An 18505-nucleotide genomic window follows, 5' to 3' on the forward strand; every position below is an offset into this window, starting at 1 on the left:
ACTTGTGGTCATAGGGGTGTGACACACTGGCCTTACAGTGAGTTGGTTCCTTCAGTGATGAGGCAGATCAGTTACCGTGGTAATGATGCAGCCTGCGAACATATGGAGCAGGTGTGAGAACAACAGGAGCTGTGACTCACCTTGAATTATTTACCCACTTTAAATGTGTGTCGGCGGTTTGTGCTTGTGTGTGTGTGTTTAAGTGTCTTTGCATGCAAGAGCACGTGTTCGTGTGCACACGTATTTCCAACTCAGATGTTGCGATGCAGTGTGTGGGTGAAAAAGTTTCATTTAAAAGTAGTAACAACATTTTTTTTTTGTTTCAAATTCCCAAATGTTTTTATTGACCTGGATGCTGATGTAGTTGTTTGCTTATTGATGCGTTATAGCATGGTTGGAAAAACAACCAGGCCATTCAGAGATTTGTGAGCTAGTTGGAATGAGGGCATCATCATCATCTTCCTGTGCTACAGCCAGAAAAATAGCAAGAGGAAAAACTGCCCTGAAAATGGCAGTGTATGGAGGAGTTTGATGCAGCTGTACAGGTTTATATGAGTCAACTTCAACTTCAAATTCATCCTCTGGACATCACGACTGCCTGTGCAGGGTCAAAGTGAAAACTTCTGACCTGCATGTGGTGCTGAATAAAGTCAGAGTTATTATGCATCCCCTATGAATATCTGTATCTGATATTTTAGTAAGAAGAAAAATTTAAATGTCTATCTGATGATAGCCTTGCAGGAAAAGTCAGGGATCACCAAACTCACTGGGATCTGTCCTCTGGAGACCATGAATGTCATCAGCACTTAATGGTACATCATGGTACTAGGGATGTCACGATAATACATTTTCTTGGTACGATTACTGTCAGAGGAATAATCACGGTATTATGATTATCATGATTATTATGCATTAATTAATTTCACAACACTATAACCAAATATAGTCAAAATATAATTACATTACTCATTGTTTACACAAAATATTTCAAGTATCTATTAATATATGACCAATTATTAATCCCCCAGGGGAAGTGTTTGAAATATAAGTCCTATAAATTGTCATCTATACCAAATATTTACGTTTATTTTAATCGTTTAAATAAAATTTTAATTCCCACCAATTCAATGTCACATTAGTTAAATGGACCAGTATCTGAGCATTTACCTTTATTTTGGTGCACATCTGCCGATATGGTTCCGAGTCATAATATTTTTTGGGAAGTGATGGTATTTAGGAATCTTTACGATTAATTAATACCACGATTAATTGTGAAAACAAGTAATCGTGACATCCCAACATGGTACTGTCGATCCAAGAGATGTTATGTTCAGATACTTCAGTCTGCACCAAAGTGGTGGTGGTGGTGGTGGGACCAAATGACCCAACAAATCCTGAGAGTCACACAAGCTGTGACGGACACAAACAACAAACACAACATCAGAATGAAAAAACGAAAACGACAGAAACAACCGCTTCGGCTTAGCTGCACTACAAACTGAGTTCTACACATTTCTCCAGTCGCTGCCTAAACTTCATAACCCCGCAGGCTGTGAAGTTCTCATGCTGTAGAAAAACCATGGTGACAGTTGAGAGCTGCCTTGATGCAGAGTTGATACAACATCTGCCTGCAAACCTGTCACCTGCTTTTAACTCGTCTTTGTAAGTGGATGTGAGATCTGCCACCAACTACAGCGCACACTTCTGATGACATGACATGATAAGGTCACGCAGATAAACTATAAAGACAGAGCTACACCTACACACACACACACATTACCACCTACGCACATTGACAAAGTTCTAATGGCAGCGTGGGCGATGCAATTTGTCCTTCGCGTGGACACGTCCATGATATGATTGCATTTGTTACGGACACAGGAGACAGACCGGCTTCCTGGCACAGCCCGACTCTGTCTTTTCAGATCTGGATGCATCATCATCCAGAGGAGCTAGGCTACAGGATACCCTTCAGGGCCATTGGAGATGAAGAAAAAAAGATGTGGAGGAAGAGGAGGAGGAGGAGGAGGAGGAGATGGTGGAAATGTCTTAATTAGCCAGTTTTCATACATAGCAGCCACACAAATGATCATAGAAGTAGTAATTAGAGAGCAGTGAAGGATCCTTGAAGCAGGTTTGACTGTCAATGCAGGGCTCAAGAGTTCATTAATGAAAGATCTAAATTAGTCTGTGGTGGAAAATTGCTATGATGGGTATTCTTCTTGTAATAAGTGGTAACATAGTCTTTGAAGTAGTTGTAGTAAGACCATGTAGCAATCCTGTTCACTCCATTAGTGGAGACATTTGTGTATTGACCATAATAAACCTGGGGGCAGAGGAAGGACACTAGGATGACCCATGTACAACCTTGTTTACTAACTGATCTAGGCTGTAAATTCCTATAGGGAAACCAACAACTGGGATAGCCATTTGTTGAGTAACACATCTGTTGATTGTTTTATTGTCTGAGAAGTGCTTGTAGTAATGAAGTAACCAGAGTCATAAAGTGGGGTATAAGAAGGGACTGCAATCTCTGTTCTTGGGGCACTACTCTGAACTGCTACCTGCCATGTAGTTCTGTGTTCTGTTCCCTTCTCCCCTTCTCTGTGGAGAATGGAGAATAAACTTGGGTGCATGCTACCTCTCCTGTCTTGTTCTTTGACTCGCCACCGGCAGGACCAATATTTCCACGACAAGTCGTAACTCGAATACACTGTCCTCACCTCAAAAACATATAACTTGGAAAGGTAGGTAGGTGTACATTCTCATTTTTAACCTCGTCAAGGCAGGATCACACACACAAACACACACACCCGATCCCAGTTGCCTTGTCCACTGCAGCACCCTGGGTGTTTTTCCATGATCAGATTATCTGGAGAGTGTGAGGTGACAAATGTGCCCATTACTGAAGATCTAATGCTGTTTCATTACCTCCACCATTCTCCACATGTGAGTCTCATTCACGGCCAGCTCTGTGGTTTGCAGTTTGTTACACACACAATTGAGTCAATTTAGACAACGCTCTCGGGGGAATACACAGTCAGTGCCCACACACACGCGCACACACACACACACACACACACACACACACACACACACACACACACACACACACACACACACACACACACACACACACACACACACACACACACACACACACACACACTGTGTCAGTCTGAATCAGTCACAGGCTGTGACAGGGAGGAAGGAAGGACACTGAAACCACAAACAGTTCACGCTGTGTGGTGAGCTGTTCGCTGCTCGGTGTGGTGAGTGTGGTTTTTGAAGATAAGCAGTGTGTCTCTCACCTGTTGGAGAAAACTTTGCTGTAATTGTAAATGTGGATCTCCAGCATCTCGTTTCCATCCAGCCTGCTGGCAATGGGCCATCGAAATGTCTGAGGGAAGAAAAAAAAAAAGACAAATCACTTAAAAACGTAGTCAGACTGAAACTAACTTATAGAATAATTCATGTGGGCTTTCTTCAAATTGCTTCTTCTCTTCAACCAACAGCCTAAACCCCCCAAGTATCTAATTAACAATAATCAGAGCTGCAATCACAATACAATATACATGGATATTGCAATTGTGATTTCAGTTGAAATAGTAATTTTTTCTTTTCTTTTTTTTATTTAAGAAAACATAAAACTGATGATGTGATTATTTTGTGGGGCTTGTACCAAACAAACATGTCTTTTTATCTACAGAATATGATTTTTTAGCCTGGGCTTCTCAACACAACATTTATGGTGCCGAGTCTGCCGACGGTGTACAACAATGTTGTGGCATAAAAAAACAAGACAGCATCTCCTGCAATCTGGATATTACTCTTGGCTATATTGTAACTTCAATTACAGTGCTGGAAAAAAGTTTTAGGACACTCTTAAAATTTTACACAATTCCCTGCACATGCGGATCAGGATGTGGACATTTCTGGACGCCAAGATCTTGGATTGTCTTCCAAGCTGTTGGTTCGTCTGTCTGTATTTCTGCATTGTGTATCCAACTGCTGAAGGACTGCATCTATCTGGCGGCAGCTGGACCCTCCTGGCTGAGAATCTGTATCTTCAGGCGTTTTTCCTGCGTTAGGTTCCTTGTTTTAGCCATTTTTGTCTCTGAAGAACTTTCACATGTGCTGCCTTTATACAGACATGAAGCACACCAACACAAACTGTGTCTTTTAATAAAAAATCACGACCTTCATTAGTGGATCACTGGTACTAAAATGACCCAATACTCAAAATGTCTTATGTATTTTTATGGAACCAATCAATTTTAAGTTTTTAATGGCTTCTTAAGGATTTGTTTAGTATTTTGGCTGTGACTGTACTAAAAGAAATTGATTGGATTGGAGACAAAAATGGCTAAAACAAGGAACCTAACGCAGGAAAAACGCCTGGAGATACAGATTCTCAGCCAGGAGGGTCCAGCGCCGCCAGATAGCCAGGAAGTCCAGATGCAGTCCTTTAGCAGCTGGATACACAGAAATACAGCCAAACCAACAGCTTGGAAGACAAACTAAGATCTGGGCATCCAAGGGTTTCTTCAACAAGAAATGTCCGTATCCTGCTCCGTGCAGGGAATTGTAAAGTTTTGAGGGTGTCCGAAAACTTTTTTCCACCACTGTATATTGTGATCAATTGTGCAGCCCAACAATAAAAAACAAAATTCTTTCATAAACCTATTAGATGTGATGTGATGTTTGAAACCACTCATACAGTATGAACCAGTTGAACAGGTGACCCTGACTTGTATATATACAGTAACCAATGCGTTTAGTTTTTGGTGTCATTTTTTATCTTTATGGGTGGATTTTATTATCTTTTGGATAGAGTCTAGTGGTATCAGGAAATAAAATGAATAAGTTATATCCCACATGTTGTGTATTTTGCACATGTAGAATCTGTGGTCCAAGCCTACAGCTGAGCTTGAGCCCACTTGCAGCTTGCAGCACCAGATGAGTCAGTCCTTTAAGTGAAGCCTCAAAGTTACTGACACATTTCTCACACCTCCAGCTACTGCACATGTACTAAAACCTGCAGTACAGTAGTACAGTATATTGAACCAATATCGACATCGAACTCTCTGCTAAAGCACATGAGGGTGTTTCCCAAAATGTAAGTCTATTCGTTTACGTCCATCAGTGTCCAAGAGCCGGTACAAGGCCATGTCAGCGTGTATCTGTTTCTCTCAAGTGACCATGAATTTAAAAGAATCCTTGCCGGATCCGGAGGAAACAAATCATCATAATGTTTTATTTATAAACAATAACGTCTCCAGGTTGTATATATATATGACTAAGAATATTTATAACCTGATTTGCTATAAGGAAGAAAAGAAAAACAAGCAAAGCCAAGCAAAATCTTATGGTAATACATTTTGAAAATGTTGGGATATCCTTGAGAAAAGAGCTCAGGTGGTGAGAAGTGTGGAAACAGCTTTGAGCGATAGCTCTCCTTTGGCATTTTCACTCTAATTAGCTCTGAAACAACAGTTTGAAGGTATTTCAGGTGCTTTCATGTAGTTTTGACAGGAAAAGGAAAAACTGTCAATCTTCTTTTTTTATTTATGCTAAATCATCTGCAACAGATATCTCCTCAGCGATGTCTTTCCTAACAGGCTTTGTCAGGCTGATCAGATGATGATTATGCCACTTGTCTCTATTTTCTAGGGATAAGAACTATAATGAACCCTGACTGGAGAGCTTATCTGTCAGCACCGCTGTGAGACAGGTGGATTAGTTTTATCACTTAACTTGCGTATGTTAAGAACTTTTAGAGACTTCATAAATAATGAAACACACTAGAGCTATTAGGAAACAGTAAAAATCAATGAGGTAGAATCATAAACAGACGACAGATGACACAGGTTTGGATAAAAAAAGAACTCATCATGCAGGTTGCTCCAAAGTTTCATGCAGGCTCAGACACTTTCAAAACAACTAGTGGGATCCGAGGTTTTAGGCAATAAAATGGCTACTTGGGAAGTAAATCCCTTCCGACATAATCTGGTGCCAGTGAAGTCAATGAAAACCTCAAGACTCACTTTAAATGAAATAAATTGTAATACTAAAACTGATAAATTGTGAAACTACAGCACTTCAGATCCTGATAGAATTTTTATAATGGCATTGCATTGATGACTTTGCCAAAGACATAATCTTCATATTTATGATACGGTAGTTTTTAATGCACAATTTATGAGGCCAATAAAAGGATGTGCATGTTAATAGAAAATGTATTTCAGTCAGTGTAAGTGGTAACTGTGTACAATAAGCTGCAACTTTTCACTCCATAAAAAATATCAGATTTTAATATATGTTGCATTGTTCCCCTGCTGGTTTACATATCGTGTATCTATAGACCAAACTGATTCATATTTCATCATTTGTGGGAATGTAATGTTGTTAGAAAATGAAAATAAGCATGGGCAAATATCTTAACATCTTAAAACTCTCATTAAAGCTCAAGTGAGCAAGGAAATACATCAAGAACTCCCTTTCCTGCTGGCTCTGCATTGGCAGATTAAATCATTCATTCAACACGAATCAGTATAATTTAGACGGATACTGCACGAAGAAAATTCTCAAGTATCAACTATATCAGTGGGAAAAGTATGTAATGATAGATGTGGTTAAAGCATCAAAGCAATTCCTATTCACAGGATTCATTAACGGGCACATTAGTAAAATCCGACACCCTTGTGTGATGCATTATCCAACTCTCTCGTGTTGAATTAATTTTGACAAGGCTGCAAAATGAAGTGCAGAAACAAAAACATTCATAGCAAAGGTTGGAAACGTGATGGATTCAAGTGCTGATTCACATTCAGTAAATCCCCTCAGACCCTTGTCCTCTGCGCTGCACTACCAAAGGAACAGAGGGTATACGAGGGCAGAGGGAGAAAGGTTGCACAGGTGATTTAAAACTCATTCGCCCCCTGCTGACATTGGCCTCTCCGTCTGGAGAACACTGCAGGCTGTCAGGCAAACGATCCATCAGGACTGTCCCATTATCGAATCCTGGGGTTCCCACCTGCTACTGGTACTGTAGACCTACCAATGAAAGTGTGTTTGTGTGTTTGTGTGTGTGTTGCGTCAAAGCATCAGTCTGTTCTCTCTGCCTCGAGGCCCTGCAGTCTGCGGCTCCTCCTCCTTGACTTCATCCAGGCATGACCAGTAGTCCTGCCTTCCCTCTTATTCAGCTAATACAGTTTGTACCACATCTCATTTATAACTAAATCTCCTCTAGTGTGTTTTGAGCAGCCGAGAGTGCAGAAGGGAAGAGGCCCCGGCGTGGCGTTAATGTTGTACGGATGACAACACTCGCTGCTAATGGAGGAAACAAGGGCTAATATACACATACAAATGAATAACACACACACACAGTAGCTCAAACAATACAGACACACAACTGCAAACCTGATTAGGTTTTGTTTATCTACCACCAGGGACACTGGGCAACCACATTAATTTCCCCAGAGTAAGAAAACCATTCTTTCTAATTCGTCTGCAAACACATGTGCAGGTACATGTTTCGTCCTGCGCCCTATTTTCTCTTCTTTTCTTACACAAATAGAGATTTGCCAACTTTAAGCCGCTGCTGCCTGCAGCCATGTTAACTCCATATGTGTCTCAGTGCTTCGTTTGTCTTCACCCGTTGCCACAATAATGTCCGAGGCTCCTTATCTCCAGAAGAACACACACTGAGGAATCCACAGCATAAAGGAATGAGCTGTTTCTGTTGCCTAATGCTTTCACAGCCACTGTGACGGACAAAAGTACTTACCCCGGTTTAAATACCAGCACAGTGCAGGGAAATAAAACACGAGACGAGAATCCATTAAGGTAAGAAAGTGGAAAGTTAAGTGTGTTTCAAAGTTTTTAACTGTGCAACAGCCCGGTAAACGATCGACTGGCCTCTGGCTTTACGCTATTACCACCATCAGACAATACAATACGATACAATACAATATTGACCGCTGCATTATCAAAGGGTGCTGCTTTTCTCAGAGAAAAGCAATTTCAGAGAGGGTTATGCAGCATTAAGCGGCAAAATATTCCCATTTGTCAAACTAAGCACTTCTCCAATATATGCATTTCTTACTTTCAGAAGAAAAGGAAAAAAATGCTCTGCAAAAGCTCACACTCTTTTGAAATTCAGAAAAATAGAGATCCTTATTAATTTTATTCAGGTATCTGCCTGCACACTCTCCCCAGATTTATTTTACTCCGCTGTGTTTATTTATTTCACAGGTACTACAGAAACAAATAAATAACATAATTATTTGATGACTGTGGTTTAGCCAAGCGTCTATATTTAATCCACCGTCTCTGAGCAGCATGATGTTAAAATTTAAACATGTTCAGAAGCACATTGCCATGCTCTATCAGTCCGCTGAACGGATGTAGGCACTTGTATGAAACGCGCTGGTTGAAATTTATCGGCATTCATTATTTTCGATTCGGTGTTGTCATGGTTACCTCAATAAAACATTTATGGGATCACTTTATTGCTCGTCAGGTGACCCCAGTGGACAGAAAAACACATTTCCCAAGAGGTTGTGAGGCTGTGCCTGACAAATGATAACAATCAGCTGACAAAGTTGAGATGAACTGAACTGCCAATGGGTAAAGGCAAAGGCAATTTTCTACAGTGTCATACGACCTTTAGTAGTAGATGATGATACATGTTACATCAAAAAGATACTTTAGGCAACAGTCAATATTTTTGGAAGGAAGAACAAATTCTCTCCTTAACTTTTATCAAACTTTCATGGGCACAATAAAACACCTCCTCATAAATGTTGCAATGTAGGAAAGGAAAGTTATTAATCTGGAAGTAAAGTGCACAATAATAATCCTGAAGTCGCCAACCTTTATAATCATCAGCTCTCAAATGGTGTAACAACACGGACACGACAGCCACTCTTTGACTAAGTACGGTAATATAAACATAGGTTAAAGATTTGTCAAAGTTAAAGAGAAACTATGCAAGTCCGTCTCTTTTCTGCTGTTTTGCTAACCCTCATCCCGGCTATGTGCATTTGTTTACAACAAAGCCGTCGAGAAATCAATCAATAGAGCGGTAGATAATGTTATATATCATATACAACGTGTATAGTCATAAACAAAAGATTATGGGTTACGGAGCGCTGTTGTGTCATCCTGCGTAGTTCTTCTTTAATGCTGCATCATCTGGATCCTACACTTCCCATAATGCACCCTGGCCTGGGCCTGTGTTGAGTTTGCATGTTCTCCCTGTCTTTGTCCCAGTCCAGTGATGAGTGTGTGAGGTTGTTTGTCTCTATATGTCCGCCCTATGATAAACAGGGGAAACACAGGCTGAAATGATGCAGTCCACAAGCCCAAAATAATGCCACTCTGATTTTTTCTAATTTGACACGAGGTCCCCTCCAGAGCATTATGAGACATCATTAGTATGTGTATGTATACTGTATGTCTGTGTGGTTCACTGACATCATCCTCAACATCCTGCTGGGATTTGTTGAAGCTCTAAGGTTGTTAACGCCTCTATAGGACACTTTGACAAGTATATAGGTGTGACAAATCCTAACATGAATGAAGGCTGAATTCAGTTTCAGGGTCCTGGCCTGTATTTTGCACGGCTCAGTGTCACGGATTACTAGGGCACTTGAACAAAGCAGAGCTACCTGTGTTTATTTGTCTAATCAAAAATACCTGCTGTGAAAAATGCCATGTTATCTACACAGCATGGCTCCACATGACCTCTAATCAGCCCCAGTTGGTAAACTCCTGCAGTGCTGTGCAAGCGCATTTAAATGTAACAAAATGAGAAGAAACCACAAACAGACATAAATATGAGGCTACACCGTGTTCTTGTTCTGCACGGCTCGGACTTGAAACTGTCAAGTAGTCGCTGTGCCTCAAACGCTGACTGATGTAAACTCGCTGCAATGCGCCCACACCAACATTCAACACTCATACATTTATTCACATTATCTGTGATACTATTTCATAAAGAAATGTGAGATAGAAATGTAAAAGGCAATACCACTGCACTGACGTGTTTTATATATAAATATATACACACCCCACTGGTCCTATCTCCGTCTCTATTTTTGTGCTTGTCGGAAGGACGCACATTACTATTCCCAGATCCCCCCTGTTGCCCTCTGTACCACCCTAATTGGTGGAGTAAGGGGCGCTCATTAAAAGTGACAGGTATGATCTCAGTAACCGGAAGCCTTGAGGCCACAGTGGCCAATCAGAGGGTCTAAATGCTCGGCTGAAGAGCAGCTATTACTGGTTTGAGCCCACGCTGGAGGATTGTGGCGAGGAAGAAGAGTGACCAGACAGTCCTCACTTTCCCTCCTCCTGCCGCACCACCATCCTTTGATATCTTATAACTGTTGCCATGGACACAGAGGATGAAAACATCTCCATGATTAATTATGAACAATATGTTCTCTATTTTTCACACTCAAAGGTTAGGAGCAACTTGTTATATTTACTGTAAGGCCATTCTCTATGCAGCCTGTCGTCTTGTTGTGATCTTATTATGATGCAGCTCTCCACACTGCAGCTGAAAGGGTAACAGAGATACGGGCAGATGGACTACATAGAGGAAGTATAAACGACCCTCTCATTACAGCAGGCTTTACTACTCAGCTCCATATACAGTATATGCTATGCAGTATAACATTTAGTGTTGTGAGTCTCTGTATTCGCTGAATGTGCTGTCATGTACAATGCAAGAGAGAGTCTGCAACAGTAAATTATTAAATGCTGGAATTTCACTCGCCTATACGTTCAGTAACCTGACATTACCTTTCATGATCCTGTTTCTTTCACTGATATTCTCCCACTTTACTTTTTTATGAATGTGGTTTTAATTGTACAACAATCCTGCCTGAGTGAGAAAAGCTCCCACTTCTCATTTTCAGGGACATTTACTGTATCATCATGTCTGACGCTGGAGGAGGATTAGAAATTTTTAGCAAATCTGTAACAAAAACACTGTTGACTTTCTGTCTGTGTCTGAACTTTTGCATGCGGAGAGAGCAAATGCATCACTCCTCCACATACACATTACCATAGAGCTTATTCAGTCATTTATATTAATCTAAAGAGCATTGAGTTGGCTCCACTCTGGTTTATCTCAATGATTTTTGCATGAACTGACATTCATGGTCTCCAGACGAGTCTAACGAGTCCCAATTGTGATTCTGAATGAGATTGCTCAACAGGAAATTTAGTAGACGTTCACATTCACATTGTACAGTAAGCACATCTGTGATGCCTCACTTTCAAAGCCTTCATCAGATCAAATATCGACTCATTTCGTCAAGTGTTCACACAAGACATGTATATAAGTGACAGTGCGGAAGACACAGCATTTCTTATAAGAAAATCGATCGTGTCCAGTTCACTGACATCGCTGCCCATGTGTGCATGCACCCAACCCCACCACCACCACCACCACCACCCCCAACCTATAGTCTCAATTTACTGTCTCTAATTGGGCTGTCCATCACTGTTTTCCTTTTCATTCCCGCTCTGTTTCTCGTATGTCACTTTCTCTGCATGCCTCGATGTTTCTCCACTCATCTCAGTCTAATTTATAGGACGTGTCAAATGAAATGCCACAGACGTGAACATACTGGGATTGAATCACAGTGACTCAGTGATTGTGACAGCAACAAAACATGCTCCAGTAGTTTGTTTGTTGTTGGCAATGTTTCCTGTCTTATTATTGCAACTAAAAGGTCATCTTTTTTCTTTCATTCATCAAATTAAATCAATCTGAAACATAACAGCAGCGACAAAATCAAACACTCTTCCTCCTCTCTTGAAGACTGAGTGGCACTGTGGACAGGTGTGGGAGAATCTTTATCCAATTGATTCAATGAAATTTCACTTTGTTTCAAGCTCCGCTCTAATAAAACTGCAATTATCTCCCCAGTTACTGCTGTGGAGGACCAGATGGTGCGGAGATAATGAACTGCGTGCTTGTCAAGTAAGCAGCTCCTTGTCCTTGAGAATAGACGGCGTTGTGCTGAGAGAAAGCAGCTCACCCTTCAATTAAAAGAAACAACTTTTCTGCTGAGATGGATTGTTTTTCATTTACTTCTCAGCAACAGGGGCTCAACTGTCTGTTGATGTGGTGGCAAACCAACAGCTGGAAGTGACTCCAGTGCGTTTGTTAATCAAAAAAATCATATAGAGTTCATCCAACATACAGTAAAGCCTATCACGGCTCTACAGGAGAGTACACCTAAAAGGCTTAAAGCTGAACATGCCTCATCTGCTGCTCACCGGAAACATGCAGTTGCAGATAAAAACATAATTTTTTCCCCCTGCAATACAATAAAGGAAATCTATTTGGCCTTTTTCCAGCTGGTTCCTAAGGTGGGCGCTTTGAGACAAAATCCATTCAGACTGTACTGTACTGTAGCTGCTCCAATGTCGAAACTACACCTATAGAAAAGCAGCTGAAAGTCTGTTCTTGTTCATATGCTGTTCTTATACAGTACGAGATACTATTTCACAGTCAAGCGACTTTTCTGTGGATTGTGGATTGTTTTACTTTGTCTACTTGATTTTTGTGCCGGTGTTTATCGAGGCACCTTGTCACTCCTGAGAGAGAGAAAGAAAGACTCCATAAAGCAGAGGAGTTTCAAGAGGATGCACATGAGCAAACACAGACACAGACAAAGAGAAATGAGCGCTTTATATATTTTTTTCTCTCTCTCTTCCAAGGGGCTTACGATAATGAAGTAGAAATAGACAATTCCCTACAGGAATAATGCTTTTGGTTTCTGTCTTTTGCTTGCACCTGTGTGCATGTGCAAGTGTGTGAACTTGTTAAAATTTCTCCCGTTTTTTGTAACGAGTCTAAATCCACAATCCGCTTTCAGCTTCCCCCCTAACTCTAAGCCGAAGCAAAGAAAATATTCTGCTCAGATCATCATTTATTCAGTGCACTCAGAGATGGGAAAGCACCTCCCTGGAGCAGCCCTGAATTTTGAAAACTGGTGAACTTTCCTTTTTTTTTTTTTTTTTACTACTAAACATATTCCAGTAAGTTTCCAGCCAATAGGCTAAAGTTACTCCTCTTCTACTTATTGGTGGTCAAGTGAAGCGGCGGCTGAAATACGACTCGGAGACGCGGATCACCTTTAATGCATCAATTTATGTTTTTTGAGACGATTTCATTCTCGGGTCTTGTACAGGATATGAATCCTGCTTCTTGGTATGATGTAAATTAGTTTAAAAACCTCACCCTGATAGTGATATCCTCTCATATAACAGATACGCCTCACTCCAGCCCACTAACTTCCCAAACCTGATTACCAAGGGAAGTTCTGAGGAGGAAGTGTGCTCACTGCGGTCTCTTCCTCCTCTCTCGTTGGTCAGCCACAACATGACCTCCAGTTCACAGTCTCCATGCGGTCGACGTGAGGCTTTCAAGAGCGAAGAATACAGATATGGAATCTATCAGTCAAACGTATTTGTCTTGTTCTCTGCAAATTGTTTGGGAGCAAGAGTCATTCGTGGAGCATAAGGCTGCCACCACTTGAGGCACCATGCACTGTGTGTGTGTGTGTGTGTGTGTGTGTGTACCCAATGAAAAAAAATCATGGGATTCAGACTCTGATGTTACATAACAGTGAGACTGTGCACTTGCTACCCTGTGGTGCTGCTGCAGCCGAAGAAGGAATATTCTTGCACTCACTGTGTTGGAATAATAATCCCCTTCGCTTTGGCGGGATGGTTGAAATCTCTTGACATCTAGTGTTGTAAACCAAACAAGCACAAATTCAACATTTTTTCAACACGGACATGCACACATGAACAACACAACCAAAAATATATCCACGGGCCAATACTCCGTGAACCCAGTGGTCACATCCAGCGCTCGCAGGGCTTTCTATTCTTTGCTCCAGTTATGTCTCACTAGTGAGTGGGGTGGGGTGGGGGGGGAAGCCCTGGTGTACTGCAGCTAAAAGCCAAGTCCCACCACGGGATGAATAATGAATACAGATTCCCCATCCAGTCTATCCGCACACTAGTTCAAAGGCGTCCTGCTAATCCATGCATAAAGCAACAAGACACACAGCTCTATGCTAATGGCCCTCGATTCCAGGGGCTGGACTGAGCTTACTGAGCCATGCCAGTGTCCCAGTGCTGAGGATGAAGACGTCAAACGAGGAGGGTGTGAGGAGGAATTGCTCCAGTGTTTTGGGGGGCGACTTGGCAAATATATAGTGTGTACTGTACGCTTGGGCACCAGCAGAATGCAACACACCCACACACATTACACACGCATAGTCTCAGGGACCACTGGAAGCACAATCCGTCCCCGAGGGGATGCCTGGCCATTTTATTGATGCTGAGTGATGCTAACGACCTCCACAGCAACTATACAGGAGCATCGGGTGAGGCTGTCACAAGAGATCACGTATCAGCGCCAGCCACTCAGTTGTGTACCAGCTACTGTAGCCATGCAGGGCCTCAGGAACAATACAATACACTGTCGTAAACATTGCTGACACATTTCTCCCTTTTGTCTACTTTTGTGTCGTCTGTTTCACCGGTGGCGCTAGTACCGAAACAACAACATTACTGCCGGGGCGCTGTATGAGCCGATGTGTGTGTGTGTGTGTGTGTTTCTGTCTCTCTGTGTGTGTTCGTAACAGTGTGTGTGTATGAGTATGCAACTGGTCAAAATTGTACAGTCATTTGGCCATTTGCCTGATTGCACTGAAAACAAAAGCCCTGGTTATCAGCAAAGGAAGCAGCCTCATGCTTATGAGTCCATCAAAGGAAAAAATGTGCTTTCTCCATAAAGGCAAGCAGCTCAGGGAACAAAAAAGAAAGAAAAAAAAACTTATGCAAAGCCTCCCCTGGGAAGGTGGGAAGGTGTTTGAGGCGCTTTCTTGCTTTTGTTTTTTTCTTATTTCATTCCCCGACTTTATCCCGATACCTCTGTTGTGTCTCTTTTGCTTCTGTTGAGGAGTGAGGATTACTTCCAACACTTCCGTCTCAATCCCTCAGCCCTCACCCCCCCTTCTCATTTCCACCCTCTGCTCCCCAACATGACTCTGTGCATTTGAATCCATCATAATGCTGGTTTCTCAGTGTGACAGGAGCCTGTGGGAATCCTATTAGCAAAGATTTCCCAGAATCTCACAGCAGCCACATTGGCAAGAGGCTGACCAAACCAAACCAGCACCGGAGGGGCTCGGCTGCCGCCCGTTTGGGTTTTTAGAAGGCGACTGTTATATACGCAGGTCTGTGCTGTTGCTATAATGCAATTTACTGGCCTTAAATTGACATGGGAAAAAGTTCATACCCAGTAAACTTTCTCCCAAGTTTCAAGGACAGAAAAGCTATTTAAGGGAGCAGCTCTTTCTAGGTCCAGCAGAGAGTGGACTGTCTGGTTTAATTACAACAGAGCAAGTGTTCAGTGTCATGCATGGGTGGAGGCCAGCCACTACCTCTGCCTCGCCTCTCAGACCCTGATAGCACATCATCGAAGAGCAGAGGGCCATTACGAGACACTTGGCAGGACAGCGGCCATTTACAAGTGAGAACCAGCGACCATTTTTTGGGATCAGATCAGCAAAGTGGGGGAGCCCAGCAGAGCGAGCACGCCACATACCATTAAGGCAGAGTGTTTACTGTAGAAACTTGGGTTTGACATGTCATCACCCTCTCTCTCCTCAACTTTTCTGTCTCCCTCTCTCACTCTCATTGCTTTCACATTAAAGGCAAAAATATGTAACATATAGCAGCAATGAGGAGATGATACATTATCTTTCCGCTGTCAGCGCTATCGCCTTATAAAAAGGCTGAGTTATTTCATTATCCCAGGGTGGATCCGTGTGCTCAGACTCTCTCCGACAGTTGATGTGAATGAAATAACATAAATTCACTGTGAGCTTCATAATGTGATCACTTAAATCTGAGTGCACACGTGCTGGGAATTCAAAATAAAACATGATTTAAAAATACTGAATGAAATCCCGTGTTGTAATTACTATTCTTCCACCTCAGTTCATTAACAAATCCTGCAGCTTGTGAAATCAGTGTTTACTCTTTTGTTATCTGCATTGGGGGGGGGGGGCGGCTGGAAAAGGTTGCGGTTTTAATTGAGAGATAATTACTGATTGGTCATTATCCAGGTGGGTTTGCGGATGAGAGGAGGAAATGGAGATACTGACCTCATTAAAATGGGCCACGTCCTCACAGTTCTCTGCCACACGGCTGTAGAAGGGCAGGCCTGAAAGAGAAAGGAGGAGTCTGGTGGTTAGAAACCATTCATTCACTAGCCATACCGCTTTTCCTTTTAGCTGACGTTGGGCTATACGGCCGCCAGTTCACCCTGTCCATCACAAGGTTCACACAGAGACACAAACAACCAATCAGGCTCAGTTTTGGATCACCAATGTTTTTGGGCGGTGGGGGGGGTAGATGTCAAACTCCAAAAAGTTCAAGCCCAGAACCGTCCTGCTGTGAGGGAACAGCGATAAACCACTGCACCACCGCGCCACCCGTAGACCAGTATTGACATTATGACTGTTGTTGTTGCAGCTTGACTGTTTGGACACACAGCGTGAGGCATCTGTATGGTCCCAGTAGCAGAGAGAACATTTACTCAAGGACAGTACTTAAGTACAATTTTTGGGTACTGAACTTGGTTATACATTTTTTATATTGCCTATCTAAGAGCGATATCATATGTACACTTTACTGAACATTAAAGGGACAATGAGGAGTTTTGGAAAGCAATGTGTTTTCACACTACATTTCCCATGAGCCTCCGGGCGCACGGTGAAATTCTTGGACCGGCGCAAGACGGACGAAAGCGAAGACATTTGCCAAGAATGTTTTCATTAATCAAGAATGAAAGTCGGAAGTTCAAAGACGATCAGATACCGTTGTAGTTCCGACCATAAACGGTGATTCGGCGGCGTTATTCCCATGACCCGCCGGGCAACGTCCGTGAAACCGAAATGGGCGAGTCGATCAATAATATCAAAATAACGATAAAGACAAAACCATACATTAATCGAAAATGGACCATTAATAAGTGTGGGTAACGTTACGTAGATTCATCCACATTAATATGAAACTCTTTTATAACCAAAAGCAAACTCTTCGGTGTCTCTTTAACAGTTATCCTGTTAAGAAGAAGACTGAATTGGCCAACTGCATAAACCTTGTGTACACTCATGTTGTCTTGATAAATTATCCTTTCTATTTAACTATTAAATAATAAATAAAAAAAACAGAAGGTAGGCTCCTGAATGAAGGACCTGCACTGGAGTCCTTTTTCCTTTTACTTTCTATTTGCGTAAAGGGTCTGATCACTCTTTCCACCACTGTCACGTACAGGTTTAATACATGAATGTATCAGTGCTCTATGACTGTCTACAGTCAGTTTACATTTGTCCCACTCAAGCCCATTGGAAAGACAAATGAATGACTTAAGCACCTGAAAAACACACAAACCAGACAGGCTGTGTGGAGCCATGGGAGACAAAAGAGAAATGCAGACAATTAGGTGTCTACAAAGCGACTCACTATGCGACAGATGAGAAACACATAGAGGGGGGAAAAAAAGACTACAGCAGAATCAAAGATGCATAAGAAGAGAAATTAGACGTTATAGTCGAGAGCGCGTACAGGTTTCTGCATGGTCTCCTCAAATGTCTGTGAAAAGCATGTGCTGGTGGTGCAGTGTGTGTGTGTTCAAGGTTGTACACAGAGCAGAGAGCCGGTTGTTGTACAGTAACCTGACTCACTCGGGCGTGCAACAGCCTTTGTTCACCTGGCTGCTTTGTGATGCTCATGAATGTTGCTGCTGGAGCCGCTGTGCGCATCCTGTTTTGTCGAGTTAGTTTGCTTTGTGCGTGTGACGCTTTGTGTGGGTGTTGATGTGTGTTTGGGTGCAGGTGGACCGCTGATGTGTACTGACACAAATCTAAACACACACATGCACACACAGAAGAAGACCCACAAAGTTAATTACATCTCCAGTCAGTTTTGGCTGTAATAATAAGTTTGAATGGGAATAAACAGATTCTGCCTGAAATCGTTAGCTGTATCTCATCATATATTCACAGAGCAAACAGTCCTTGAGTTTAGAAAGAGAAAAAGAAAAACACAAACATGCATAAAAGAAAGTGAACACACATTACTGATGAGTGAGTATTTTTTGACCAATATACTAACAAGAAGCCCATTTTGAGTCTGGTTCATAATCTCTGTCGCACTCTGCTTCACTCTCTGCAACCTTTGAAATATATTTTCAGAAAATAAACACCACTTAAATGTCAGAGAGGGAGAGAGACAATATTCCTCCTACATTATTCAAAACAGAGGCATTGCTGCCATACAGACATTTTCATCTAACTAGAGACGTGGGTTTGGGAAAGTAGATCATGTGAAGCTTACGTAAGGTGCTCCTACACCGAACTAAAACAACATCGTGCTAATCAGGCTGGCTTTAGGC

General features: G+C 42.0%; 1 protein-coding gene across 1 annotated transcript in view; it reads right to left on the reverse strand.

Moving 5' to 3' along the window:
* The window catches only part of otofa (otoferlin a), a gene marked incomplete at both ends in the record, with an annotated part of 73322 nt that overhangs the window by 49810 nt on the left and 5007 nt on the right, over positions 1 to 18505 (reverse strand). The window contains 2 exons of the mRNA XM_084000588.1: positions 3312 to 3400; positions 16212 to 16270. Of these exons, the coding sequence (XP_083856714.1) occupies positions 3312 to 3400; positions 16212 to 16270 (148 nt within the window). The remainder of the gene's footprint in view (positions 1 to 3311; positions 3401 to 16211; positions 16271 to 18505) is intronic.

Source organism: Trachurus trachurus (genome assembly GCF_905171665.1).
Source record: "Trachurus trachurus genome assembly, chromosome: 24".
Classification (NCBI taxonomy): Eukaryota; Metazoa; Chordata; class Actinopteri; order Carangiformes; family Carangidae; genus Trachurus; species Trachurus trachurus.